Source organism: Puma concolor, chromosome E3, assembly GCF_028749965.1.
Source record: "Puma concolor isolate L17-30 chromosome E3, mPumCon1.1.hap2, whole genome shotgun sequence".
Classification (NCBI taxonomy): domain Eukaryota; kingdom Metazoa; phylum Chordata; class Mammalia; order Carnivora; family Felidae; genus Puma; species Puma concolor.
In genome coordinates this window covers 30,261,008-30,280,499 of record NC_141682.1, presented here as the reverse complement: position 1 = coordinate 30,280,499, position 19,492 = coordinate 30,261,008, and the positions used below count along the sequence as shown (strand labels likewise).

Sequence of the window (19,492 nt, the reverse complement as noted above, 5' to 3'; positions counted from 1 at the left end):
CAGCACATCAGCAGAAGCAACCGGAAGCAGACACGCACACAGCAGTTATTCTCTGGTCCCTCCGCCAGCCCCTCTCTGAGAAACGATGCCATATAAGCTACAGGATTTCGTTTTCATAAATGCCTTCCTTTTACGAAATATATTACCCAACATATATTAAATGTCTCGCTGAGAAGAGAAAAAACGGACATTGTTTTAATATCATGTGTAACTGTGAATGAAGCACAGCTATTTCAGCAACTGGTCAGAACGCAGTCACTATCAAAGTCAAGGTCACATATACTTTCAGAGAGAAGCTGCCAACTGGTGTCCATTACCGGGGGCTCTGGGACTCCTCCTCTTCCTCTCCGTGCATCAGATTCTGAACTAGCTGGAGGATGCTCACCATATCTTGTCCACTGCAGAATCAAAAGAGAGTTGACAGACAGGTGGAAACAGCTCACATCCCCACCACTCTATTTCCTTCATTTAAACAAGCTGCGGTAAGTTGTGTTTTCTGTTTTGTTTTTTAATTGAGTAGCTAGAGGAGAAAGAACGTGTTTGAGATACAGGATACAGCTTTTAAAAACAAACCTCATATTAACTGAATTCTCAATATAACCAGGTATTTAAATCTTCTATCCAAATAGGAGACTGAGTTCTGAAAATTTCACCAGGATTACATTAGCAATATTTGTCTACCTGTTCATTCGAATCCAAGAAGAGTATTTAAAAAGCATGTTATAGGAACCAAAATAGTCCTTTTGAGATGCTGGAAGGTCACAAAAGCAGCAACCATACTCCAATGCCACTGGTATGGCTAGTTTTCTTCCACGCAGGAGTCCTGTCTGTTCTAACCAACTGAAACATGTAACGCAAACATCATTTATTACCTCTTCCTCAAGCAGGGAAACTAGAGATCTGAGATCTGCTTACGGTATAAACAGGTTTACTTCCCAGATATGACATTAAGTGCTTATTACGTGACTGTCTGAAAACTAATGCGAAGAACGTCAATGGCTAAAGCAGTAAAGCAATGGCAAGGCGACTTGCAGTAACTCTAATGAAAAGACATTATCATTCCATTAATGGGACTGGACCAATCAGTGAGAACTAATACCAAGTTCTCTTTTTCAAAAGCACCGCCAAAACAAGGCCAAAACCAAGGTGCTGACCCTCATGTGACAGGGGCTCTGGTCCTTGGACACTGTGTGGGGAGTGGGGGCCCACCAAGTGACCTTGAGCAAGCCGTTGAACTCCCTCAGACCCTACATTATGGAACTGTGAGGATGCAATCAGTGGATGAAAAACGTTTAATGCTGTGCCTAGCCACGCGCTATCTCAGACGTTGGCATTATTATATTAAGTGTGAAAGCTCCTGACCTGTGGCTCTAATGCCCTCCCATTTGGAGCATTACAGATGTTCTTGGTAGTATCTCTTCTAGGGAAACTTCTGTGGGCTTAATAGAACACTTTCATTCCCATCCACAGCTCTGGGTGGAGAGGACTGACAGGATTTGGCTCCCACTGTCAGCTGCAGAACCTACCTTACAGCTAGAGGGCTTCAAATCGGCACCATTCAGGCAACCCACAGGAGCGCCTGTCTCAAAATATTAGTACCTGGGTGTGTCAGATATGACACCTAATGACACATTGTGGCTTTCCTCCAAACTTTCCTTTTGCAACCTCGTATATATTCATACTCAGGTCAAAGGACAATTTAAGGGAGTTGTACTGTTTACCTATGTGCAGTTTCCTGGTTATAAAACAACAGAAGAAACAAGCTTGTTTGAGGGAAGCGGGGCTGGGACTTTAAGTCCACACTGAGTGCTAACATCCTGTGAAAATTCTAGTTACACGGCTACTTATTTTTCCTGTTATTTTCCCTGCTAGCTTAAACCACACACGCTTGACAGATTGGTTTTAGTTGCCAAAAAAAGAAATCACTCTGCCAACAAATGATCAAAGTTGACATTTTCATTTTACTTTATTATACACATAATAAATCTTATCAAATTAAAGTATCTCTCACCACAAAGCTCTGTCTACTGAATAGATAATGGGTTTCAAGGAGGAACTAAGTATGATAGTCGAGTTATAGTTACAAACTTGTGCATTCACTTTTGAGTCATGAGGTTGTCAATTCTGAATGGGAAATTAAATTAAATTAGATCCTGAATGGGAAAGGGGAAGAAGCAGGTAGATTTCTCGCCAACCAACCAATGGCAGTCTGTTTTCCTGGTGTTACACTGCACAGGACGCTCAATTTGCTCTGTGCTTATCACAACTAAAATTATAAACCAACAATGGTTTGTAAAATCTTGGTTTAAAGAAAACACATACCCTAACTAAAAGTAGGCACCTTCACTGCCACCTACCTGCCTTGGAGCGGCCCCGGAATATCTCCTGATACCAGCTTCTTTCCATTTTCCTCCTCTGTTCTTCTAATTTAAAGGAAATAAAAAACGATGTCACCAAATTGCTAACATCCGAACAGGCCAACAGGTGACAATGCTGCCTGTAACCTCTCGGTAACTGATACAGGATTTGAAACACACTTATCACATCTCTTCTCCTACCCCTATCACCCTAGCCCCCAGTTGGGGGTACAGGCCGAATCTCAGGAAAAGAACATGAAAAAAAATGACACTTTTTAACCCATTTCTTGGTTAGCCGATGCCCTCTAGGATATAAATATACAGTAAAAAGTATTTATAGATTCAAATCAATATATTAAGTAAATGAAACTCTTAAGAGGCAGAACTGAAAACGCTAAGTCCTGCCCCTCAATTTCAAAATCCTTTCATTACAAAGTACCTTCTACCCAAGACGAACACCGTCTTTCCAGTCAGGTGAAGCTCAACTACGCGTGACATTCTGAAACCGAGAGGAGTTTTTGCCGGCAGGAAACCAGTGCCACCGGCTTCACAACAGGCTGAGCACGTTTCCTAGGGTCAATGACGCCCCACGCTCACCTCTGACTGTGCTCCAACATCTTCATGGCCTCCTTCAAGTTCTTCCCCATCTCAGCCAGTGTAGGGTCTGCTATCTGGCGAAGTCAAAAAAAAAAAGGTTAAAACCGGGATAATCCTGTATTATTTCTGCAACATAATCCATGCAGAAAAATTAAATTCAAGTCCATTTTCTTCTGGATTTAATATAAAACACACAGATTTACTGTAAAGTACATGTGATTAAAAAATTCCAAAGTATGGGGCGCCTGGGTGGCTCAGTTGGTGAAGCATCCGACTCTTGATTTTGGCTCAGGTCATGATCTCACAGTTCATGGGTTCTAGCCCTGCTTGGGATCCTCTCGCTCTGCCCCCCCCCCCCCAGCAAAATAAATAAAACAAATCTTAAAAAAAATAAATTCCAAAGTACAAACATAACATTAAAAAGTCCACTCCCTAAGGGATGCCACTCAAGTTTGACATGTATCTTTCCAAGTTCTCACCTAACTCATATGTACTGCTGCAACTTGCTTTTACTTTACAGTGAATATGGTTCCATATCAGTAGTATATCCACCTCATTCCTAGTAATAACACCATATTCCACTCTATGGATTACAATCACTTAACTGGTAGTGAATTAACGTTAGGTTATTCCAGTTTTACACTTAGAAGCGAGGTCCAGAAAAGTCTGTACAGTATGCTACTTGTTTTACTGTTGTAGTAGGCTGAAAAATGCCCACCCCACGCCCCCGGAAGATATTCACATTGTAATCCCTGGGACTTGTGAATGTTACCTTATGTGGCAGAGTCTTTACAGAAGTGATTAAGTTGAGGATCTTGAGATAGTAAGATTACCCAGTATTTGTCCAGGTGAGCTCTAAATGCAGTCACACATACGCAGACGAGAGAAGTAGAGGGAGGCTACATAACACACACACGCACGCATGCACGCACGCGTGCACGAAGGCTGTGCGAAGACAGAGCAGAGGGAGATTTGAGGTGCTGGCCTCAAAAATTGGAGTGATGGGGCCACAAACCAAGGAATCAGGATTGGCTGGCAACATACTGGCTCCAGAAGGGGAGGGACTCTCCCCAAGAACCTCCGGAGGGAGTGCAGCCTTGCCAACACCTTGATTTCAGCCCAGTGATACAGCTTTCAAACTTCTGGCCTCCAGGACTGTGGGAAAATACATTTCTGTTGTCCTAAGCCACCCGGTTTTTGCTCATTTGTCAGAGTAGCCACAGGAAATAAATACTCTCAGAAATCTGGGAGTGATTCCATACACTCTGGAAGCTTACCCAGCTGGTCATAGTGACTGCCTCCAGAGAAGGGAGCTTCTGGAAGGACAGCCATCATCGTATCAGGAGTCTTTTCAGCTCATTTCCTTTTGATTTTTTGAAATAACATTTTTTAAATGTTCATTTATTTTGAGAGAGAGAGAGAGAGAGAGAGAGAGAGGCAGGGAGAGAGGCAGAGAGAGAGGCAGAGAGAGAATCCCAAGCAGGCTCCACACTGTCAGTGTAGAGCTCAATGGGGGTCTTGATCCCACGAACCTGTGAGATCATCTCACGGGTTCATGGGATCATGACCTGAGCCAAAATCAACAGTAGGGTGCCCCTTTATGTTCTTTTTGGACTATCTCACATTCAAAAAATAAATTTAAAAATATTTTTCAATTCTTTTTTTTAAGGTTTAGTTTTGAGAGAGACAGAGACAGAACACGAGCAGGTCAGGGGCAGAGAGAGAGAGGAAAACACAGAATCTGAAGTAGGCTCCAGGCTCCGAGCTGTCAGCACAGAGTCCAATGTGGGGCTTGAACCCACGAGCCGTGAGATCATGCCCTGAGCCGAAGCTGGATGCTCAACCGAGCGACCTAGGCACCTCTAAATAAAAAATTTCTTAAATCTTACAAAATTAAACAAACTCATTTTCTTTTTTTTCTTAATCTCCCTAGCAATCTTAAAGCAGACATATTCGTTGTCTTGAATGTCTATATGAGTTGGGTTATAAACAGTTACAGAGGCTCTCTTCTGTTCCCCTCTTACTCAAGTGTATGCCAAGTGTATTTATGCTCTGTTCTCTTCATATTTCCTACTACACCTAATATTATATGGAGTAAATGTACAATAGGTTGTATTACAGTTAGTATTGCAGTATCTCCTCAAAATTGTTTTTAAGAAATTCTACTCAGGGGCACCTGGGTGGCTCAGTTGGTTGAGCGTCTGACTTCAGCTCAGGTCATGACCTCGCAGTCTGTGGGTTCGAGCCCCACATCGGGCTCTGTGCTGACAGCTCAGAGCCTGGAGCCTGCCTCGGATTCTGTGTCTCCTCTCTCTGCCCCTCCCCCACTCATGCTCTGTCTCTCAAAATAAACATTAAAAAATATATTTAAAAAAAAGAAATTATACTCAGTCTATCAATGTAAGTATAGAAGATGTTCATTCTAGAAGAGACCTTAGGGATGTGGTCCAGGGATTCTCCACTTGTGTTCTTCTGAGTCTTAGGACTCTTGGGAAGAACTCTGGAAAAGTGCGGATGGGTAGGCAGGTGGGGCTTTCAGCTCCCAACCCTCCATTAAGGAGAACAGATCTGTTTCATAACAATAAGAAGAAAATTAATGAAAAGAAAGCAAACAAAGTATAACATGTAAAGGTCCGGTCTGCCATTTTATAAGTGAGGACTAAGACTCAGAGAGGTGAAGCGAGTGGCCTAAGGTCACAGAGCTAACAGATGGTGGAGTGGTGCCATACTCCGGGTTTCCTGGCTCCTTTTTTATTACATCACAGTGACTCCCAAAAGGGATTACAAAAATAAGCATGTAGCCATGTCCAATATGATTTTTACACAAGACAGAAAAATCATTCTAAAAATGGTGTTTACAATCAACTCCACAATTTAAATGTAACCATGAGATGGGTTAGAATGCCATCTAAAATGGTCTCAGTGTTCTCAGCTAAAGATCATGAGTGGGATACGAGGAACAGATAATGGTCTAGAGAATTTATCTTAACTCCTCAGTCTACGGCCACGTTCCTTATTATTCTCACCTCCTGTGACACTCCAGTGTGTCCCCAATCATTTGGCCAAAGGAAAAGACAAACAGTTTTGCTTGATCAACCACACCTCGATGTTTGATGCTTTTAACACTTGCCATGTCTGAAATGCCTTTCTGCCTTTTCTCTCTGCAGCTATTAAATCACAATTCAGTACTTGCAAGAAACTTTTATGGATAAAGCCATTTCACTCTCTCATATTCTCTTTAGAGATATCAATACGGGGCACCTGGGTGGCTCAGTCAGTTGAGTGTCTGACTCTTGATTTCTGCTCAGGTCAATCCCAGGGTCATGGGACTGAGCCCCACACCAGGGTCCATGCTGAGCATGAGGCTGCTTGGGATTCTCTCTTTTCCTCCCTTTGCCTCCTCCCCTGCTTGTACATGCTTTCTTAAAAAAAAAAAAAAAAGATATCAATCCCATTTTTTCTAGGCCAAATAATCTGAACCTGTTGCTTGACAAACATAATTGTATGTATTTATGGGGACAATGGAACACAACCCTTGAAACTGGGGCCATTCTAACATGCAATTGCTGCTTATGATTCCTTACATCTTCTACTGCGACTTGTTTTAGAGATGATCCTTCTAGATGATAAGCTTCCTGAAGGCAGTGATTCAGACTCTTACTAATTTTGATTGCTTTTGTAGGACAAAAGGTCTCCAGTCAGCTTCATTCTCGGACTGTCATGTTACCTCTGAAACCCCTTAGGAAGCCACAGCATAAAGGACATCAACATACAGGTTCTAAGGTCAACACAGCTAATGTTCCTATAGGATTGGAACACATTTTTCAGTTAAGAGTAGACAAAATAGTTGACTTAGTTTAGAATTCACTACTTATGAACAATATTTATTTTAAACACAGAAGTCACATGTGATAGTGAGATGTTTACACAGTGAAAGGTGGGGGGAAATGCAGCTTCATGCTCTCCCGTGTGAGTCTTTCTCTGCACAGAGCACATGCTCATTGAGAGGAATGGCTTGCATTTATTTATTTTAATATAATTTCTTGTCATTGGTTTCCATACAACGCCCAGGGCTCATCCCAACAGGTGCCCTCCCCGATGCGCATCACCCACTTTCCCCTCTCCCCCACCCCCATCATCCCTCAGTTTGTTCTCAGTATTTAAGAGTCGCTTATGGTTTGTTTCCTACCCTCTCTGTAACTTTTTTTTCCTCTTCCCCTCCCCCTTGGTCTTCTGTTAAGTTTCTCCAGATCCACATATGAGTGAAAACATATGGTATCTGTCTTTCTCTGCCTGGCTTATTTCACTCAGCATAATACCCTCCAGTTCCATCCATGTTGCTGCAAATGGCAGGATTGCATTCTTTCTCATTGCCAAGTAGTATTCCATTGAATATATAAACCACATCTTCTGTATCCATTCGTCAGTTGATGGGACATTTAGGCTCTTTCCATAATTTGGCTATTGTTGAAAGTGCTGCTATAAACATTGGGGCGCATGTGCCCCTATGCATCAGTACTCCTGTATCCCTTGGAAAATTCCTAGTAGTGCCATTGCTGGGTCGTAGGGTAGTTGTATTTTTAATTTTTTGAGGAATCTCCATGCTGTTTTCCAGAGCGGATGTACCAGTTTGCACTGCCACCAACAGTGCAAGAGGGTTCCTGTTTCTCCATACCCTCGCCAGCATCTATAGTCCCCTGATTTGTTCATTTTAGCCACTCTGGCAGGCGTGAGGTGGTTATCGCAGTGTGGTTTTGATTTGTAGTTCCCTGATGAGGAGCGATGTTGAGCATCTTTTCATGGGTCTGTTGGCCATCTAGATGTCTTCTTTGGCAAGGTGTCTATTCATGTTTTCTGCCCATTTCTTCACTGGATTATTTGTTTTTCGGGTGTGGAGTTTGGTGAGCTCTTTATAGATTTTTGGATACTAGCCCTTTATCCAATATGTCACTTACAAATATCTTTTCCCATTCCGTCGGTTGCCTTTTAGTTTTGTTGTTTCCTTTGCAGTGCAGAAGCTTTCTACCTTGATGAGGTCCCAATAGTTCATTTTTGCTCTTAATTCCCTTGAGGCATGGTTTACATTTAAATTGTTCTGGCTTCTCCTCTCTTTTAGGAAGTGAAGTTGGGGGTGGAGGAGGTGGCGAGAAGTGGGTGGGTCAAAAACATAGTAATGCTCCAGTAAATTAAATGTGAATATGTGACCCCAATTCCACAAACCCTCATGTGCTTGTTGTGTTAACTAGATAATCCAAAACACAAAATGTTAGCCAGATGCAGGATAATATTACGCTCTGTCAGGCAAGGAATGCTCTGAGAAAAACATGTGTTTGTTAACTGGTCCCTTAAAACTAAAAACCATGCCTCCATACGCTTCTAGTGAGGGCAGCCATGATTATCTTACTAACATTTCACACCCTCAAGACCTATTACAGTGCCAGACGCGGCAGCTGGGTGGTAAATGTTAATAAACAACAGCAAGGCATCAGACAGACACAAACCTACGTGAGAGAAACAATGAGTTGTATAAAAATATTTATTATTTGGCATCTGGATGGAGATTGTTTCAGGATCTGGAGAGAGGGAAAAGACAGCATTCTGTGTAAAGTTCCTAGGAAGAATGTCTTTTTTTTTTTTTTTTTTTAATTCCTTAGCCCCAAGCACAGGGTCTAGCACAGAAAAAGGGCTCAATAAGATCTGTGATCCTTAATAATTACTAACAGTTAACAGACTGCTTACTATATTCCAGGCATTATGCTAACTTACCACTCTAAATGCATCACTTCTTGACTAACCCAAAGGCACAGATCATATGCTTTAGGGCCTGTACTATCCCAGAACCAGCACTCTTAACCACTAGGCAATACTACCTCTCAATTTTATCAAATAAGTAAACAAACCAACTCACACTTGGAGAAAGCCTTGGACTCAAAAGTCACAATTAGAGCTAAGGCCTCTTAAGGCGTCTTAAAGATGATCCTTGTGTGATTAATGTTTTCACCTAGATAAAAAGTGTATCAGAAGACTCTCCCTATCGGTAAGATTTCACAGTCTCAACAACATGACCCAAAACTCAGCATCCAAACCAGGGCATTTTCAAGAGTGAAAGGAAGCACTATTAGCAATTAAGCCATGACAACAGGTATGATGAGCTGAGACAGTCCGGGCAAACCAGGCCTTCACTAAAACGTTCACCAAAACGCTCACACCATCGCTCCACGTAGTGGAGCCCACGCAAATGTTTGTGGCCATGGCTGTTTGAGTTATAATGTAAAATCAAAGACAACATATAATTTGCAAGTAGTGCCCCTGAAGTGCAGGTATTGGGACAACAGGTTTCTTTGCCTGCCTCTAAACACAACTGAATACATTCTCCCTCATTTAAATCTTGGTCAAGTGACTTGACTAAAAATCTTTTCCCAGAAGCTGTTTCCAGAAACAACTGGAAAAAGGTCCCTCTGTTAATAAAATCACCAAGAGATTCCAATCATCCCCCTTTGGAGACCAGGGGTCTTTAGTCTGCTTCCTTTCCATTGTCTTTCCTTCTGACCTTAAGAGACAGTCCAGGTAACAGCACATATGAATGTAGTGTTTTAAGATGCTTTTCCAGGGACGCCTGGGTGGCTCAGTTGGTTGAGTGTACAACTTCGGCTCAGGTCATGATCTCACGGTCCGTGGGTTCGAGCCCCGTGTCAGGCTCTGTACTGACGGCTCAAAGCCTGGAGCCTGCTTCGGATGCTGTGTCTCCCTCTCTCTCACTTTGTCTCACGGTCTCTCAAATATAAATGTAAAAAAAAAAAAAAAAAATGCTTTTCTAGGAAAGGGAGTGGTGGCCAACTCAGACATCTGAGCTTGGACTCGTACAGTCTCCTCTCACCCTGGGTCGCTCAGCCTTAGACGCTCGCAGCAGTCCTACTATTAAAAAAGCAAACCAAAACAGAGCAACGAAGCATTTACAGAGCGTGCATACCTAATCATGAAACCTAAATACTCATCACTGAGGATTCAGAGACAGCTATTAGACTGCTAGTCAGTAGCCTGTACATTTATGAATTACATTTCTGCTACGGCTGATTCTGCTGTGTAATGAAGTGGGTTCATTATTTTTGCTTCAATTATATCGAACCTAGATGCGTGGTAGGGCTTAATGCAATTTCAAGGCTCCTAAGAAGAACCACTCAATTGTTTGTATGGTGATTGTCACGGAACTGAAACAGCTCATTGTGTAAAACGGGACCCACCGTTCATCATTTTAGAAGCATTTTTGAGAGCCATTTTTATACTAGGTGATTTTCATCACTTTCAGTCAGTGTGAAGTATTAAAATATCCTGTCACTATCAGAAGAAGAAATAACACACTTGTAATGTTCACAAATATCGCCAATTGAAGCTCTCACAACTTAAACGTTAGAGGAAAAATGTCAAGAGTCAAATGCAAGATAAAACAGTAAAGGAAGTCGGGGAGTAATTCTTGAGTTTTCAAAAACCTAGTAGGAAATTCCAAATTCATCTGGAATAGGGCTGCACGGATTAATGAAAAAAAATCACTTATTTTTGCTTTTGGCTAGAATTCTATCAACTCAGTATGAAGTAGCACTGGTACTATTCCTACCCTTATTTCGAATACATTCTATTTATCATTTTGTTCGATTTCATTGTTCAACAACTTGTGGTCATGACCTGAGACACTGATTTGACACCCCACCTGCAGGATGCAACGTGCTGTATGGATGTTGGCAATTATAAACAATCAGATAAACAATCGTTTGTTGATAAAGATTACTTACTATAAAATTGTTTATAACAACCTTTCGAAAGTAGAAACTGCAGTAGAAAAATAATAATCTTAGGGCATAAAATTTGGGAACTATTGCTCTACAGTCACTTTTATTTTATTTTATTTTTTTAAATTTTTTTTTCAACGTTTTTATTTATTTATGGGACAGACAGAGACAGAGCATGAACGGGGGAGGGGCAGAGAGAGAGGGAGACACAGAATCGGAAACAGGCTCCAGGCTCCGAGCCATCAGCCCAGAGCCTGACGCGGGGCTCGAACTCACGGACCGTGAGATCGTGACCTGGCTGAAGTGGGACGCTTAACCGACTGCGCCACCCAGGCGCCCCTCTACAGTCACTTTTAAAATGTTCTCAGCTTTCAGGGTTCTTGGGTGGCTCAGCTGGTTAAGCTTCCGACTCTTGGTTTTTGTCCAGGTCATAATCTCACAGTTTAGTGAGTTTGAGCCCCGCACTGGGCTCTGAGCTGGCAGTGCAGAGCCGGCTTGGGATTCTCTCTCTCTCCCTCTCTCTCTGCCCCATCCCCTACTCATGTCTCTCTCAAAATAAATAAATAGACTTAAAAAAATTTTTTTTAATGTTCTCAGCTTTCAAGCATGCTTAAACAAGCTCTTGTATACACTTCCTTTAGTTGAACCAAGTGTGACACCAAAATTATATCTTTATTTTCATGTGAATTAGGGGAAAAAATAAGACCTCAAACCGAATTCATAGACCCCACTGCTTAGCAAAATCTAAGTTAAAAATAAAGTGGGGACAGATTATGCGAACAAAAAACAGATCTGGGATCCACTGTAAAGAGGCACAAGGGAACTTCTCAGGGAGATGCAAACGTCCTGTATCTTGATGATGCTGATGGTTCTATCTGGGTGTATAACTGCCAAAACTCAAACTGTAGCATTAAAGTGGGTAATTTTACTGCATATAAACCGTCCTTCAATTTAAAAAAAGGTAGGTGAGCGGATTTAAACTCAACTTATTTATTTATTTTTTAACGTTTATTTATTTTTGAGACAGAGAGAGACAGAGCATGAACGGGGGAGGGTCAGAGAGAGGGAGACACAGAATCTGAAACAGGTTCCAGGCTCTGAGCTGTCAGCACAGAGCCCAACGCGGGGCTCGAACTCACAGACCGTGAGATCATGACCTGAGCCGAAGTCGGGCGCTTAACCGACTGAGCCACCCAGGCGCCCCTAAACTCAACTTAAAAGAAATAGTAAGCAAATAATAGTGCGAGTGGTATAGTGCAGTGGCAAAATTCAAAAATGGCATATAAATAACTGCTATTTGGGAAACACAAAGCAGTCCCCATAAAGAGGGAAAAAGGCAGTCTAACATATTTTAAAACGTATACATCACAACATTCATCAATAGAAGTAAACGATACTGTAGTTTCAATAATTTTTTCAGGGGAGGAACATTCATAATCAGAGTTATTAACAAAGAAAAACTGAGGCACACGAGAGCACCAGCTGCTCATATTGGACAGAAGACTGCGGCGTTGTCAAATGCCGATTTACAACACACGCGTTAGACATAAAAATCACCACGTTTCTCCAACAGATCACAGCGATCAGAGAAACCTTCAAAATGCTGTGTTTCTTACATACCAACTACTGTGGCCCTCCACATCTTCCTAAACAATGTTAATCCCAGAGAGTGATAATCGTGCAACTGTCAACTCTCTCAAAATCATTGATTTTCCTCCCCGGTGAAAACAGAAACAGTGCCTGCTACCCAGCACCAGTTCCTCAAGTACCCCAAATGCAACACATCTCTGAGAAGCACCCAGAACACAGCAGCACCTGCTCCTCTCAGGTCAATGTCAAGAGAAAATGACAGGGATCTTCTGGGAAGTTGATAGAGTGCCCCGCAAACCTGGCTTACCTTTTTGTAATCTCAATTTCTAGATCTGTAAATGCTCGTGCCTGATTTTTAAAGAAAAGCTTTTCATTAAGAACTAGGCACTACCGTCTGTCTTCTAAGAACTGGATACCCCTGGAAAATCTTATTTTTAACTATCACGGACTCTCTGCTTGAGTGTGTGTGGGAGAACATGAAGATACACTCTAATTACTGGCTCATGAAGTAGCATAATATTCCTGGTTGAAGAAGGACATGCAAATATTGCATAGGGCATTAATACTTAATCTTACCAATTCATCAAGAAGAGAAGCAGAAAAGAACATATGGGAAGAAGAAGGGGCAAAAATACACGACCGAGAGGTAAAAACCTGGTGGAGACAAGGAGGCAGCCTTAGTAACTTCAGATCAAACCTGTCACAGACGTATGCAATATGAGGGTTAAAACACAAAAACAAAAACAGAGCATTCAGATCACTCGCCTGAAGATCTATGCTGGGAATGCTAGGGGTCCAAGTCTAAGTTTCAAAAACTGTATTCCCAGAGACCGCTGCTCTGAAGAATCAATTCACTCAGACTTTGTATCATGAATAAATACTTCCTAACAACTACACAGATGGAAGAACACCGCATACCAGCCAAGCTCTATTTCTGTAACGTTTACTAGTTTATCTGGAATCACACACTTATTCTAGAACACAAGAAAACTGCTTAAAGAAAAGCATGCTATAGTCACTGGAAAATGTAAATCTTTCACTGAGATATGCTTCTTATTGGGAGTCTTTCCTAGGACTTGTTGGGGACGGAATCAGAAAGATAAAGGTACCCATCATCCTCATCAATGTCACTCTGTCCTACACTGAATTGGAAGTTCGTAGAATTAATGTTGCTGGCCTTATCTTCTTAAGGAACCCATCAATTCTGAAGCCTTTGTATCTATGTGTCTTTGGACTTTCCAGGTTGAACTGTGTGAAACTGCCAACATTCAACTGTTTTTTAAATATATTAATTAATTTAATTTATTTGAGAGAGGTTGCAAGTGAGCAAGGATTGGGGGGAGAGAGAAAGAATCCCATGAGGGCAGAGATAAAGAGGGAGGTAAAGAGGGAGAAGGAGAGAGGGAGAGAAGAGGAGAGAGAGAGAGAGAGAGAGAGAGAGAGAGAGGGGAAGGGAGGGAGGGAGAGGGAGGGAGAGGGAGGGGGAGGGAGAGAGAGAAAGAGAGAGGGAGAGAGAGCGGAGAGAGGGGGAGTGGGGGGAGAGGGGGGAGAGCGGGGAGAGGGGGGAGTGGGGGGAGAGGGGGGGGAGGGGGAGAGAGGGGGAGAGGGGGAGGGGGGGAGAGGGAGAGAGAGAAGAGGGGGCTCACCCAAAGTGGGGCTCACCCTAAGCAGGGCATGAGCTCACCTGACTCAGGACTCAAACTCACCAACTGTGAGATAGTGACCTGAGCTCAAGTCAGATGCTTAACTAAATGAGCCACCCAGGTGCCCGTCTTTTTTTTTTTTTTTTAATGTTTATTTATTTAGTTTGAGTGAGAGAGAGCACAAGCAGGGGAGGGGTAGGGAGAGGGGGAGAGAAAGAATCCTAACTCTGCCAGTGCAGAGCCGATCTTGGGGCTTGATCTCATGAACCATGAGGTCGTGACCTGACTGAGCCACCCAGTCACTCCTCAACTGTTTTTAATGTACAAAATTACATTTCATAGGACTGCACCTAATATAATGTCCGGTCTCACTAGAATCCTGAGAAGCTCACTGTAGCTAAATGTCCAGGTGTCACGGAGTTGCATTTTAAAGTGAAGGCTTTATTTTGCTGTTTCTGCTTTTCTGCATATAGGAAGAAGATTATGTTGGAAAAGCATACTCCTCCCTCAGTCATTTGAAACTCAGAATGTATTTTCCACAGAAATAAAATGTGGATGGGATCCCAGGCTAGACCTCAAGGACCATCCAACTTTAAGGCAACTAAATACTTAACATTTAGGAAAGCAAAAACGACTGCAAGAACAAAAATTAAATAATAAATTAAAAATAATATTTTAATTTTGAATATTGCTTAGAAAAGAGCTATTTCGGATTGTGGACATTTTCAAAGTGATTGGAAGCATATTTTTGATGTCTAACTTCAAAATATGAAGCAGATTTCCTTTCCCTTAATTTATGTTCTACCAGGAGTAATATGAGGCACAATCATATAATAAAGTAAGCATCCACATTTTATTTACATTTTTAAAACACTCCAGAAAAGCCAGGATTCCGAACGAAATATTCTACCTCAAGAGTCTCTTCCACAGAAAGCTTTCCTGGTCACTCAACTTCATGCATTCCCCATCTTTTCCTTGATACTTTTTAACCCCTCCTTGTTATACAAGGACTTGTGTAAACATGTATGCCCCTACCAGAACACAACCTCCTGCGAGGATCGTGTCTTATTTACCTTGTGTTTCTCTCAGCACTGGGCTCTGACCATAGCTGGCCTTCAATAAAAATTATAAATCAAACCAGGTTACTGCTTTAGTAAAAACAGCTGACATTAAACTCAAGCAACTCCTATCTATAATTATAACTCATCATCCTAGATATGGTGGAGCCCACACTGGAATGGGGACCCTCTACAGCTCCGCACTGACTACCTCCACGATCCTGAATAAATCAAAAATTACCGGGACCATAAATTTTTAGGATCGGGAACTCTGTACCATGTTTTCCCTGACACCCAACATTTGATAATCAGTTACCACTTTAGCCATCATGCACCTGCATGCAAAACCCTCACATGATGATGATACAGGGATCAGCTTTAAATGAGTACTAAAATTACAGGCTATCCTCCTCTCCTGTCGCCTTTTCTATTTAAGATCTACAAAATCAGACCACAGAAAATGGTCATTTCAAACGTGGCTAACAGGGATTCCTTAGTGAGATTTTAAAATAAAAAACAGAATAGAGATTCTGGTAGTATTTATCACTAATAACCAGGAATGTTCCAGTCATGCTCCTACTGCTCCTTGTAAACTTACAAACAGTACGATGAAAGAATTTTCCAAAATCAGGTCCAAGGGGGAGGGGGCGACTTTTGCTCAGAATGAGTACAAGAAAAAGTAATGGGCTGGGTTTTTAATTATTTAGATCAGACCCAGGGTCAAAGTTGCCTCTTTTAGAGACAAGCATTAGATCTACGACAAGCAAACGAGCCCCTCTCTAGAGCGCTGTCCAACACAACGGTCTGTGGGCATGGAAATGTTCTACATCGACAGTCAGGAGGTGCAGCCACAAGCCACACTGTGACTGAGCACTTCAAATGTGCCGACTGAGGAACTGAATTTTAGCTTTTATTTTATTTTTTAAATTTTTTTTTCAACGTTTTTATTTATTTTTGGGACAGAGAGAGACAGAGCATGAACGGGGGAGGGGCAGAGAGAGAGGGAGACACAGAATCGGAAACAGGCTCCAGGCTCTGAGCCATCAGCCCAGAGCCTGACGCGGGGCTCGAACCCACGGACCGCGAGATCGTGACCTGGCTGAAGTCGGACGCTTAACCGACTGCGCCACCCAGGCGCCCCTCGGACTCATTCTTTTTTTTTTTTTTTCAACGTTTTTATTTATTTTTGGGACAGAGAGAGACAGAGCATGAACGGGGGAGGGGCAGAGAGAGAGGGAGACACAGAATCGGAAACAGGCTCCAGGCTCTGAGCCATCAGCCCAGAGCCTGACGCGGGGCTCGAACCCACGGACCGCGAGATCGTGGCTGAAGTCAGACGCTTAACCGACTGCGCCACCCAGGCGCCCCTTATTTTATTTTAATTAATCTAAATTTAAGTTTAAGTAGGCCAACGTGACTAGTGGCTACCGTACTGGACATACAGCTCCAGACTCTCCAAGTCAGTGGTTCTCAACCAGAGGCAGTTCCCCCAACCCCCAGGGAACAACTGCTTCATCTGGAGACTTTGGCTGCCACACTGTGGGATGTGCTACTGGTAGAGGCCAGGGATGCTGTCAAAATAAACATTCTACAGGACAGCCTCTCACAACAGAGAATAAGCCCAGAATGCTAGTAGCGCTGAGTTTGAGACACCCTGCTTTCAGTTTACTCAAGGTGGGAATTAAAGTAAACGCAAATAAAACGCAGCACACTTTGTCTAAACATAATACCCAGGAAGAATGAGCTTTTCCAAGCAACAGAAAAAGGTCCGGGCTGTGGGACAAGTTAAAAGTAGCAAGTTTTTGCTAAAAAAATGTATGTAGGTGTGTTAACGTAATAAGACCTAGAGCATCAGAATAATTCCTTCCTGTCGCATTTTTTTTTTTTTAAACTTGACTATTAACCGAAGTAAACTCTGTGCGACTATGCAAAGGGCCTTGTTCCTTATGAGCTGGACATACGGTATTGGGGGGCTGAGGCTCCCCTACTACTCTTCCAGTTTAAACTCCTTGCCCCTTCAACTGACCTATCTGGTTTCTTGAGACCTCACTAATTTCAGAGACAACAGGCAGTACTGAGAGAGAGAAGCAAGCAAGAACACAGCCCTGTTGTCACAGGTCTCCCATCTACATATTATCTGAAGAAAAAGCAAGCGTACAGAATCATACCTGGACCAGAGGGAACGCAGTGTCTGATTCTCCTAAATGATGATAGCACACTACATTCTAGAGAGAGCGATTACTTGAAATGAGAGAATGGGAATCAAATAACGTTGTGGTTTCTGTAGCCAGTATAAATTATGCAAGGATCGGTTTAAATGGGATCATTCGGAACTGCTCAAAGAGTTCTCATTTTTATATTCGCAACGTAGAATTTCACCCAAAATAGTCTAGTCCTCAAAGAAACAGGAATAATGGATGCAATTCAATGTTTCTACTTTGATTCAAACTGTTTTTCTCAACATAAAATCCTCAACATTCCTATAGAATACTATAGGAATTCTTTTTCTTTTCTGCTCTCTTAGCACGAACAGAGATTGTTCATTACGGATGAGGCCCTCCACTGCTTCAGGGAATATAAAAATAAGACACAGTCCTAGTTCTGAAACACTTACATTCAGAATTTCCATACTGGCCTAAAGCAGGCAGAAACTTCCGGCCCACACATTCTGAATTCCTCAAAGATCACTGCCATTTTTGCGAATGCTCCAGCCTTAAGCACCCTGGAGTTGCAGTACCTTTTCTGATCTTCATTTGGAGAGGTTAAGGTCTTTTATCAGCCATTAATGTTTACAGGGAGAAACCAGTGTAATCTACTAATCAAATGCCAGAAAAGTAGTATTTCAAGCAGGATTCCGACCCACTCTTTTTTGCAGATTTGCCCATAAAAAACTATTCTTGGAGGAAGGATCACTCCAGTTTCTAGGTTTCTAACTGAAAAGACACAGAGCCATCCTGTCTTAGGAAACTGGACAGGAAACAACACTGAAGAGATAATCTTAGCATCATTTTATATTCAGCTATGGGTGTCACACATATGATCTAGAGCAGGAATTCTCAGGCTCAGCACTACTAACATTTAAAGCAGAGAATTCTCTGCCGTGGAGGCTGTCCTGTGCACTCCAGGATGTCTAGCAGCGTCCCCGGCCTCTACCCAGTAGGCACCAGTCGCACCTGCCTACCCACTAGTTGTGACAATCAGAAACGACTCCAGACAAGCTGCCAAATGTCCCCTGGGGAGCAAAACTGCACCGTGCTTGAGAATCACTGATCTGGCCTGGAACTCGCAGTACCACAAGGTAGACACTGTACTAATCAAAAGCCTCGAAAGACTTCATTCCTCCCCAATAAACATGTAACGCTCAACACATACAATCTTTTTCTCTTCTTGACTGCCTTCCGCCCAATTTATGAGAAATGACCCGGGGTGTCGTGCTGTGTGCCCATGAAGACACCATCATCCCTTCAACTTTCCAGTGACAAGGGAACAAATCTACAGGGACTGCCGCACTGAAAAATGACCAAGTGTTATTGCTACCGGTTCAAAATTAAAATAAAGCAGTCTTAAAACCCTAGCATTGCTCCAGAATTCTACATGTGCAAAAAAAAAATTGGGTCTGCACAGGCAGACTCCCAAGCTTGGAGAGGGAGAAGGACTTTGAGGGCGGGCAAAATGTCAGGTTCTGCAGATAGGTATCCAAAGAGGGATCCAAGCACTGGTTCTCATTTACAAGCCCTAAATCCGGGACAATTAGAATCCATTTCCCTTGCCAGAGCAATCGGCCAGGTGCATCATCACGCTGCTGCTTCCCCAAGACAAACTAGAGGAAAGGGCTGCTACCAGTGGATTTCAGATCGACGCGAGCGTCTCCCCCGGGCACGAAAAGGGGGGAGTCACAAGTTGCGGAAGAGCAGCAATCCCCCAAAGCAATTCACGATCCGCAGAAGGCCCACCCCTTCCTGACCTCAGGGGTCTTCACAAACTACAGCACCAGAATCACGTGGGGGAACTTGTTAAACAAGCAGATCCCCGTCCCGCCCCCACGAGGTTCCCCACCCGAGGGCCGAAAATGTGGGTGTTTACCAAGGGCCCCAGGTGATTCCTAGTCACGCTGAAGTTGGGAAACCCACTGCTTCAACAATCCCCCCCCGCCCTAACTTGGAGACTACAGGAAACCCACAGGCTTGCAGTCGGCTCTGAAACTGGGGCTGCTGTCCAGGCTCTTCTGGAGCCGCAAGTCTTTAGCTCCGTCAGCCGAAAGGGTGAGCCGAGCTCGGGCAGGCCCCAAGGTCGGCCCCGCGGCCCCCGCAATGGGCTCCCGGCAGAACCGGCCCAGTCCCTCTCGGCCCACGGGCACCCGAAGGATTCCCGGCCCCGTGACGTGACCAGGCCTCAGCGGCGAGCCGCCCGGCCGGACGCCCTCGCGGCCAGGCCCCCTCGGTCAGGGCCAGTTAGCCCCCAGG

General features: G+C 43.2%; 1 protein-coding gene across 4 annotated transcripts in view; it reads right to left on the bottom strand.

Annotated features, from left to right (window-relative positions):
- PDXDC1 (pyridoxal dependent decarboxylase domain containing 1) overlaps positions 1–19,492 on the bottom strand; it is a 52,994-nt gene that overhangs the window by 32,911 nt on the left and 591 nt on the right. For 2 of the 4 annotated variants that reach the window (XM_086691155.1, XM_086691154.1), the window contains exons 2-4: positions 2,955–3,028; positions 2,358–2,423; positions 318–398 (exon numbers count right to left, since the gene is read on the bottom strand). In XM_086691155.1, coding sequence (XP_086547281.1) covers positions 318–398; positions 2,358–2,423; positions 2,955–3,004 — 197 coding nt within the window. In that variant the 5' untranslated portion in view covers positions 3,005–3,028. Of the gene's footprint in view, positions 1–317; positions 399–2,357; positions 2,424–2,954; positions 3,029–19,209; positions 19,402–19,492 lie in introns of those variants that run through there. The other 2 variants (XM_086691157.1, XM_086691156.1) reach the window with 2 other exon arrangements.